The 10,942-nt window shown below is 40.4% G+C and overlaps 1 protein-coding gene across 1 annotated transcript; it reads right to left on the minus strand.

The window, feature by feature from the left end:
* Positions 1 to 5,440: 5,440 nt before the first annotated feature.
* Positions 5,441 to 7,190, minus strand: LOC115367006 (uncharacterized). The gene is made up of 5 exons (XM_030062698.1): positions 7,139 to 7,190; positions 6,582 to 6,926; positions 6,109 to 6,468; positions 5,616 to 5,726; positions 5,441 to 5,451 (listed from the first exon to the last, which is right to left on the minus strand). Exons 1-5 carry the CDS (start codon positions 7,179 to 7,181, stop codon positions 5,441 to 5,443), a joined length of 870 nt encoding a protein of 289 aa, XP_029918558.1. The 5' UTR covers positions 7,182 to 7,190.
* Positions 7,191 to 10,942: the final 3,752 nt, after the last annotated feature.

The following is a 10,942-nucleotide window of genomic DNA, read 5'->3' on the forward strand; positions in this document are numbered from 1 at the left end:
GATTCATTCAGTGACCTAACCTGGCCAAGCACTGCACACAGCTGTACACACAGGGGGCCCCCCTTTCCACCTACCAGGACAAGGGAAAATACAGAGGCACTGCCTGCATATCTCCCGCTCTCCAGTGTTCAGCCTTAGGTGAAAACCATGAGAGAATCATAGTTACTTCTACCATTTACCCACGCTTCACTGAATTTCTCCACTTTGACACTCAAAAAACTGGATAAAAATCACTTGAAAAAACATGTTGCCCTGGTGCACCGGCTGGGTGTCGTGCCCCTGGTACATCCAAGACCATAGCACTAGTTCTCCATGACCTCCAGGATAGACACCCAACCCCCCACTGACCACCCGCCTTTCAGCCAGCTTTCTACCTCCAGCCCTCCTTGACTTGCAGGCCAGACACCCAGCCCTAACCCCGAACCCAACCCCCCCACTGACCACCAGCCAGCCAGCCACCGACCCTCCAGCCTCTAGCCATACCTTTTCAGGGGCCCAGCCATTTCTGTGGGCAGGCCTCTGTTTGCACCTGCCTTTGTAAAATCTGGGGCTAATACAGTTTAAGCACAATACCACCCAACATAATCCAATGGAGGACCATATTGATTATCATACATTATTGATTATCATTCATATCTCAACTATTATTTTGTGCCAGTGACTTTAGTGAGCTGCAATTTTCAATTTAGTTAACTTAAGACAAATGCTGCACAGCAAATCTCAATTACAGCAAGCCCACGGCTTTCAATATTCTAGTGATCAGCTACCTCAGTTCACAGGTGAAATGTATTTTGGGAAAAGACTTGTGAGACATTGATTTGATTTTAGATGTGATTGTTTTATAAATTGTGAAATGTGATATATCCCTACTCTGTACAAACTATCACCTTTCTGTTGACATGGTGAGTCATCTGAAATTCCTTCATTCTGCTATTTGTGGTGGTTTCTAGTCTAAATGGACAAACCCGGACTTGTTTCTCTTGTGTTGTGGGAGCTGCTGTCAACCTGGTGACATCAAAATGCTGCTGACACAAAGTGGTCACTTCCATTCTTGACCTTGGACCATAACTTTACTGATGAAGTCCAAATTTATGCTAGAAAGTCATTTAAATCGTGGGAAAATTAAAGCTATATCTGAATACCATATGTACATTTGTTGTGCATATGAGGAAAATGCATCACGTCACTTAAATTCAAATATTTTTTAAACAGCACAATGTCTTATCAATACAATTTTGAGTGACTATGCATTTTCAAGATACAATCAAGATACAATCAACCAAATAAGCAACATAAAAGTAAGGTAACACTGTTCAACCCAATTTGAATCCAGAGCCATAAACTAATCCAAATCCACTAATCCATTACAGTTAATGACAGCATTATGACAGTTTGTCATTGTAAGGAAAGATTACATGCTTACATCTAGAGCTGAACTGAGCTTGCTATTTTCAACATTACAAAACATTTGCATTTACCCAAGCAAAAATCAAAGCTGCCTGAAGCTATGTGACAATCTACATATCAAATGTTTGGTTTTCAGATAAGGTTTGACTGTCTGCACATAGTGAAAGCATTTCACTGCCAGTCTCTTCAAACAGCGGAATAAACACTCTGGCAACTTTCTGTCTTTCTTCCCTCTGGAGAAATCCAGCGAAGCATATTTCAGCACCTCCTCCTCACCATCCTGTAAATCAAAATTGTGTATTATTAATGAAAAAGATATTTGAGAATAGGCATGTTTGCATTTTACACATGCAGTGGAATAATTTGGATGCATGAACTAGAACATTAATTAACTTCATTCATTAACTGTCTAGCTTGCTCGACCACCACTGCTGTCTGCATGCGTGCGTGCGAGCGAGCGAGCGAGCGAGAGAGAGAGAGAGAGAGAGAGAGAGAGAGAGAGAGAGAGAGAGAGAGAGAGAGAGAGAGAGAGAAAGTCACATGACGTGAGCCATAGGTTCCAGACCACTGGTATAACGTGTGTAATAAAGTAAAAGACATACAATGAGAACAAGGAACAGCAAAACTCAAGAGGTTTTGGTGGTTTTATAGTATATTTTTTATACTGTTTGTATTATATTGTATTATATATACTGTTCTGAATCATACAGTAATTTCATTTAATTGAAAAGTGTTTGACAGTACCAATGGCACCTGAGTCTATCCCAAGTTTTGCTCAGCACACAGTCCACTCCTCTAGTTTAAAAATAAATCTGTCAACTTTATACAAAATAATAGCACCAAACAACCAAAAGTGGCTGAAATTGAGACACAACCGAGTCAAAGGACTTGAAAGTGTAGAAACCTAGATTCAGTCCTGCAAGAGACAAGCCTGAGGAGTTAGTAACAAGGAAATAATCATTAAACTTAAGTGTCAAGTAGGATTTCTCAATTACAAATAGAAGATTTCATCTCATAGCATTTCTTTGTTTCCTCATTAAATGTCACTACATTAAGTAATGTTGTTTAAAATACATTTACCATACAGCTTGCATAGTAGAACTGATATGTCCAAGATGACTGGAAGCACTCACTGATTCTGTAAATAATAAGAAGATGAACATTTTCTTAATGTTGCAAATTGTTTAACAGCGACAAAGGGAAGACAAGATTAAAAACAAAACAATCAATTTACAATGAAAGATTTAAACATCAAATAAAACAATCAGTGATTAAATTAAAAGAAAGGAAGGCTTTAAAAGATCTCTAGAACAGCCCATTCTCGCTCATTACAGCATTCACTTATTTTTAGGGCTGGGCAACAATTAAAATCTTTAATCGCGATTAATTGCATAATTTGCCTGATTAATCACAATTAATCGCATTGTATTCGCAAAATCCAATAAGTATTGTAAAGAGCACTTTTATTTCAATGTTCTGCTGCCATATAAACGAAAGTGCCATAACATTTGTTGTGCAAACACTTTTAACATCACCACTTATCAGTAACACATATTTAGTGTAAATCTCAACTTAAAAAATGTCATAATAATAATAATAATAAATAAAATTAATAATAATAGTAATAATAATAAATTAAAGCTTATTGCCACTGCCAGGACATTCTCTTTATGAAAAAAAATCTACCAACAAAATCCTGAGCCACAAATAGGACAAACAGGCAATTTCTGAGGTAACAGCAGAAACTTTTAACAGGGAGCAGCATTACCAGTCTCATTACCAGTTCAATACCAAAGTGTGAAGCACAAAAAAGTTCACTACTGAAACTTCCTTTACAGGGGACTAGAATGTAAAGCGCATGTTTTACTGGACTTCTGTTTTTTTTCTATTCCTCTGCACTAAGCCAGTTGCTAAGGCACACACGATTATTTACATTTTCATAAGATAAAGAAGCTCTCTTTTTATTTTGCACAATGTGACCAGAAAGAGAAAACAACCTTTCACAAGCGATTGTTGCGCAATCAGTAATCAACCATGTTGTCTGTGTCGCTGTCCGTTGTGCTGCTGCAACCGCATATAAACAAAAGTCTGTTTATAATGAAAGTACAGCAGTCTGTGTGCGCGGGGATCCGGCAGACCTGGTGCTGGCCGGCACCGCGTCAGTACAGCCAGCACCGGCCGCGGCACCGCGCGGTGTGCGGCAACCCGGTCAGGTCTATTCTGCTGGATCTGCCAGGTGCCGCTCCGGCTGTCAGTTGGACCTTTCTGAAGGAGGAGGAAGTTACCTCCGAAACTGTCACGGTAAATAAACATCCCATGTCTGATTAAAAGGACCAAAAACGTCTTTTAGTTAAAAGGAAGACATGATGAATGTATTTGAACTACACTGATTTATAATGTCGTCGGGCCATGCCTGTGTCTGTTTCAACGTGATGACGCGCACACCAGGGGCAAACGTGCTTGGGCGCGTTTGGGCTTTAGACTGAGTGCAACAGACTTTTACAAAATAAAAGCATGTGAGCAACATGCGTTAATGCGCGATAAAGTAAATATCGGCGTCAATAGTCTAATGAATTAACGTGATAATAACGCGTTAACTTGCCCAGCCCTACTTATTTTATATTATATATGATGATGTTGTATACAGCTTCCTAAGGAATTTTGGAGAGAAAAGGCAGTTTTGAAACAAGTCATCATTAATCACTTGGAAGAGACAAATAGAGATTGAGCTCTTTAGACAACGGCTGAAATGGATGGCTGGTTTATACAGCCAGGAGCCTTGGTGTACATTTTGATAAGTTAATGCTGCTGGATACTCATGTGAAGTCTCTGACTCGTAATTGTTTCTTTCACTTAAGAAACATTGCCAAACTGCGTTCCGTCATCTCGCACTCAGAGCTGGAGATGGCCATACATGCATTTATCTCCTCCAGGCTTGATTACTGCAACTCGCTTTTCACTTGTTTAAACCAAGCTTCCATAAAGCGTCTCCAACTGGTCCAAAATGCAGCTGCTAGATTGCTCACCAGGTCTAGGAAACCATGTCATATCACACCAATACTTGCCGCCCTACACTGGTTACCTGTTACTTTCAGGATCCAATACAGGTTACTACTGTTCACTTTTAAGGCTATCCACAGCTCTGCTCCCAGCTACATCTGTGACCACATCCACCATCACACCCCCAGTCGTTCTCTGCGGTCAGCTGACCAGGGGCTCCTGGCAGTGCCCCGCACTAAACTAAAAACTAAAGGTGATCGGGCCTTTGCAGCAGTAGCACCACACCTCTGGAACTCGCCTCCTCAGGCTCTGAGAGCTGCCTAGTCCGTGGATAGCTTTAGAAAGCAGCTTAAAATCCATATGTTCCGGCAAGCCTTCTTAATGTAGGACGAGGCTACGTCCTCTCCGGGCTCCTTTTTATTTTCATTTGTACAGTTGTATGGCTTTTTCTTTCTTGCTGGTGAAAAATTGCATTTGCACCTACTGTCGCACTGCCTCTTGTACACTGCGATGGCTTTATTATTGATGATGTTTTGTTGCTGTTGTTGCTGGTGATGATGTCGATATTGATAATGATGTTGACGGTCACCTGACTGTTCTGTTTTATCTGTTTTTTTACTGTAAAGCACTCTGTGTTTTCGTACTTTGAAGGGCGCTATATAAATAAAATTTTACTTACTTACTTACTTAGGAGCCAGTCAAATAACTTGACAGACATTTTCAAACACTTTTCAAGAACATCCAAAATATTAAAACCACATAATTTTAGGAGTATAGCTGCACTTATCATTTCTGTGGCATTTTTTTTTTCATTCTTTCATTCTGGCACATATTAACACATCTGGATGAGCAAAACGAGGATGATCACACGCTCGTTGTCAGCAGTAGTCAAAGTTACACACACTCACACTTTATCCAGCAGATCAGGGACTCAAACTGCCAACTGTCTAGTCTTAATCTCTCATTTTCTAACCTTGACACATTTCTCTGAGTCAAAATGAGATTTATTCAGCAAATGGTGACGCTTTCATTGTTACTGGGAATCTACAAAGATGGGCAAATAACCAACACAAACTGGACTTCAGACCTCTATGGCAGGATCTCAAGAAATACATATATATTGACATGGAAAGCAAAACCATAGTGTATTAAAGGATGGATCCTGGCTGTAATGCAAAAAATGTTAATGCAAAATTGTCTTACCATACCTTTGGACTGATCACAAACTTGACTTGTGGAGAACATAATTACAGTGATCACAATCAGGCAGCAAGCAAAAATGACCCCGAGCATAATGACAACTGGAAGCAATTCAGCATCTGGGATAAAAAGAAAATATATGTATGCATATTATATGCAAACTGCATACTGCAAATACTCAGAAAGAATGATGAATGAAATTCACAAACATGCAAAGTAGAATTTCCAGTATGATAGAGAAGTAAACATGTATAAAATAAAATTCATATATTGTTCTGTAATTCTGTAATAAATGTGTGAAATATCAGACATGATATTTAGATTAGTGGAATGGCTGAAAAATGAAATTTGGTAACAATTTATTGTTTTTAATTAACAATAATTAACACCTGATGGCCAAATTTCACCCAGAAAACAACAACAGCAGTCCAGCAGTCAACTTCAGTAACTAAACATATCAACAAATGCATGCATGAATTAAATAGAAATAGAAATGCATACTTGTGTCCACTTTAGTTCCACTTCCAAACAGGATCTCCCCACATGTGGCCACAGCACAGAAGTAAATCCCAGCATCAGAGGAGTTGGTTACACTTTTGGAGAGTGTGTAAACACAGCTCCGTTGACGAGAAGGACTCTCCTGACATTCATGACTTCTGTTCCCACGACTGTGAATGACGCCTGGATGGGATTCTCCTGATCCGGCTCTGAACCAGTACACACTGTGTTCACCTGAACACCAGCTGCTGCTGTCTTTGTTCTCGAAGACAACCGAACACTGGAGAGTCACTGCTTCTCCCAGCTGGACGGACTCAGTCTCCGGCCACTGTGTCAGGAGGACAGACTTCTGCTGGTTGTAATCTGTGTAATTCCATTTAAAAAATCATCACACAATCAGTTTTAGTGCAGCTTTTGAAAAAGGGATGATTAACTGTGGCATAACTGACATAAACATTTAGAGTATCATACTGTACCATTCACACGCAAATATGTTCCATTAAGGTTGAACATTTTATATGCTGTTCCTCCTTGACAGAAGTATGTTGCTTCATCTTCTCTGATTACATTTCTGATGATCAGATTAAACTCAGAATCACTTTTTCCAATGGAGAAACGTGGGTTATTAAACTCTTCATCAAATGTTGGAGTGTCTAGAGTTTGTACTGCAACTGTTTGGACCATACGTCCAACAGATTGCTTATACCAGAAAGCGAATCTGACTTCCTCCTGTGGCAATGGACATGACAGAGTAACATTATGACCAAGACGAACCACAACCAAAGGCATCGGGTGGGGAACCTCCAGGGTTTGAACCAGGACTGGAAAAGAGACACAAACATAAAAGTTTGCACACATAAGACAGATGATAAGACCAACAAAAATTGTATCTGCAATCAGACACATTATATTTTTGTAAATAATTTCTATAATCTACAAAATGATCTCTGCTGTATTTTCAATAACTGACACAGTTCAATACTTAGTGACTGTTTGCATTAATACATTTGGAATAGATGAGAGTTGCACTTACACAGAGTACCAAGAAGATTCAGAGAAACCAGTGTTCGGATCATTGTGGTGCATCTCCTTTGTCTTGCACAAGTGAAGGTTTACAACTCAAATGAAAGGTTTTGTCTCATGATCATCAAGGTTTGCAAAGTCATGTGTGATTGGTTCAAACAGAAGATGCACTTCCTGTTAAATTTAGCAAACCCATTGAGATGGGAGTGGCGTTGCAGCAGGGGGAGGTGCTGACAGATTCTGCTTGGCGCAGTGAGATTTTCGCGCCAAAAGGCTTCGCCGAGGTGCGCTCAAAGCTCGCCATCTGAAACCACATCTACATTCAGCGCAAGGCGGAGCGCAGCTGGTGTAGTGGAAGTTTGGCTGACCGGCACACAGTGCACACACATCAACAAAACCTCACAATCAGCACAAACGGTGCCAATCTCCTTTGATCTGACATCAGTTGTGACGGGACAATCGATAATCAAAAGATAAATGTATGTGCTGATTGACATAGTAGCATTGAATAGTGTTTTTTGTCTGTATTTACTGCATTGTTAATGTGCCTGACATTCCAGAAACCTGCCTGTGAGGTTTTGGTGACGTGTTCGCACTGCTCGCCGGTCTCCACTCCTCGCCGGTCTCTTGGGCTCCGCTCCGCCTGCGGCAGTAGACCTCAATGTCAATTGCGTAAACATTCATTACACCTTCGCGCAGCGCATTTTAAAGGTGAGAACAGGGGCTCATTTGATTGGTTTAAAGTGAATCGGCTGTGTCAAACCCACTCCACACCTTCTCTCCTCCCTTCCACCGGTAGGAGGGATGGTGGAGTACTTGTGCCACTGCACATGGCGTGTCAAACTTGCAAAATCCACCTGGCCAGACCCAGTTGGTGAAGCGCAGCTGCGCTGTGCCCCTGCTTCACCCGGTCTGCGAAACTAGACCCCTGTGAGGTAAAATATGCCACTAGCTCTGGGATCAATAGCTCAGCTTAACCAAGTGTAGTTGTATTGGAATTTTATTACAATAAAGCTATTTTGTATGTGCTCCAGAGGCATGTTTTCTCTTTTTAAAGTGACTTTTAAATGCCTTTAGAAGATATCATGATGTTCCAAGATTACAAAAACAAAGACAGAGCGATTTTAGCCACCATGCTCAATCTAAAATAAATAAATAAAAAATAATAATAATAAATGGAGACAGAAAGAATGAAAGAATGATGCTGAAATATATTGAGAAAATAAACAAAGTAGATTTGATGACAGGCAGGTTATGAGAACTTGGGATCAGTTGAGCCAAAAGACAATTTTAAAATGTTTTATCCCTTTAAAACTGTTTCCCCACAACCTTAATAATATATTTCAATCACTGTTTAACATAAATACACAGCTGTTTTGTCGTTATTTTGTTGTAATGGCTCAGAATTGACTCTCGTTTCAGGTTACTTGCCCTTCCCCTCGTGTGTTTCCATCTGGTCTGATTGTCTGCCCCACCCTGATTGTTTCCGCCTGTTTCCTATTACCTTGTGTATTTAAGTCCTGTGTTCAGTTCTGCTTGTTGTCTGTTCATTGTGATGTGTTCTGTTTTGTTGTGCTGGTTGTCATGCTGGTGTTCCCTGTGTTCCTGTGGATTTATTAAATACACTGCCTGGCCAAAAAAAAAAGTCACCACCTGGATTTAACTAAGTAAATAGGTAAGAGCCTCCTATTGAATAATTACTGCATTAGCGACTATATTTCAGCTGGCAAAAAGTTGTTTAACCCCAACTGTTGCAATGAGTAGCTTCTCATGTCTTAAACAACCATGTCGAAAGACACATCCCGTGGTCGTGGAAAAGATGTTCATTTGTTTTGAGAAGGGTCAAATCTTTGGCATGCATCAAGCAGAGAAAACATCTAAGGAGATTGCAGAAACTACTAAAATTGGGTTAAGAACTGTCCAACGCATTAATATCATCAATACTGTCATGTGGTCTGATTACTCCAGATTTACCCTGTTCCAGAGTGATGGGCTTATCAGGGTAAGGAGCACCCATCATGCCTAGCGCCTACTGTACAAGCCTGTGGGGGCAGTGCTCTGATCTGGGGTTGCTGCAGTTGGTTAGAAACATTATGTGCCCAAAGAATGAGGTCAGCTGACTACCTGAATAAACTGATTGGACTACCTGAATAAACTGATTGTGATCACTGTAATAAACTGATTGGTGAAAGAATGGTTCAGGGAGCATGAGACATCATTTTCACACATGGATTGGCCACCACAGAGTGCAGACCTTAACCCCATTGAGAATCTTTGGGATGTGCTGGAGAAGGCTTTGCACAGTGGTCCGACTCTTCCATCATCAATACAAGATCTTGGTGAAAAATTAATGCAGCACTGGATGGAAATAAATCTTGTGACACTGCAGAAGCTTATCGAAACAATGACACAGCGAATGCGTGCCGTACTCAATGCTAAAGGCAGTCCAACGAAATATTAGAGTGTGTGACCTTTTTTTTGGTGGCGACTTTTTTTTTGGCCAGGCAGTGTATTTTGTTTGCCATTGAGCATTTTTTGCCTTATTGCTCCTGCATTTGGGTCCGACCCACCATCTACTGTGACAGTGAGAATTAGTTTTTTGGCTCAAGATAAACAGTATGGCAGCACTGGACAACAGATACCACAAGTAAAATAAATAAAAAACATTTAGCAGCATCATTCAAAATCACATGTATTCATTATGGTAGTACCTACATAGGCAGTTGTGGGTGCATCGAAGGCCATGGTGCCAACTAAAATCAACAGCCCAAATGAATTAAGCCAACAGCATTTAGGTCTTTTTTTATAAACATTCTTGATGTCCTATGCCACCTCCAGGAGGGAGGAAACTCAGCTTAACCCTGCAGAGGCTGAGAAGCATCAGCTGTTATCAGATGCGCCTGAGCATCATGAATCTCTGATAGTTGTTTCTGTTGCCTGCTGATTTTGTCAAGAGCTTGTCTTTGTTTCTGATGGCGCATCCTGCTGGACTTTTGATGGCCCAAGTTTTATTTTAACACCCAGAACTGGTAGCAACACCATAACCCATATGTAGCTTGGGTGCAGCAGGTTGAAATTGTTTGTGTGAACCAAAAAAAAAAAAAAAAAAAAAAAAAAAGCTCTTCTGTCTCTGCACTTTCATATCACTGTGTTAAATGTGATTCGAACACCAGCGCCTTTGAACAATGAGCAAAGCAACATACAGCAGCTCAGCTCAGGGATGCGGCTGTGGCTGGCCATCTCTCTGCCTACTGACAGACCACCAAGGCTGCTTACCCACAACAGACCTGACTAGGAGCATCAACAGGAAGTGCTGTCAGAGTGGAGGCACAGCACATCTCAGCAGGCTAACCTGAGGCTGCACACTTTTAGTTTTGCCTTCCTGGGTGTTCACTTAGTTACTTTACAACTCAATATCATTCTATTTTCAGTCCCTCCCCTATCCCACTAATTTAAAAAAACACAATGCATTTTGCAAAAAGAGCAGCTCGGAGGGAGGAGCAGCTTTCAAAGTAATCTGATTATGCAGGGTTCAATAAAAGCACTATGAAACATCGACTGAACATTAATTTTTATTTACAAGACGAGAAGAAAAGAAAAGACAATTGTAGATTCAGTTCCAAAAACATCAGCAGTTCAACATATGCTTAAACATATACTGAAATGAGGAGCTAATATCTTACTTTATGACTGTCTATCTCAAGCAAAATTTACATATCAATAACACCTTGAAAAATATCAGTTTACCATGAAATAGGACCAAACTGAAACCTACTTAGCAGGGAGATTACAGTCTTTTAAATACAAGCTGCGA

Source organism: Myripristis murdjan, chromosome 10 (genome assembly GCF_902150065.1).
Source record: "Myripristis murdjan chromosome 10, fMyrMur1.1, whole genome shotgun sequence".
NCBI lineage: Eukaryota > Metazoa > Chordata > Actinopteri > Holocentriformes > Holocentridae > Myripristis > Myripristis murdjan.

Coding starts and splice junctions, on each gene's coding strand:
- LOC115367006 (XM_030062698.1), bottom strand. CDS start 7,181: ATGATCCGAACACTGGTTTCTCTGAATCTTCTTGGTACTCTGT. Junction 6,927..7,138: donor GAATCTTCTTGGTACTCTGT/GTAAGTGCAACT, acceptor TCTCTTTTCCAG/TCCTGGTTCAAACCCTGGAG. Junction 6,469..6,581: donor AACATATTTGCGTGTGAATG/GTACAGTATGAT, acceptor GGAATTACACAG/ATTACAACCAGCAGAAGTCT.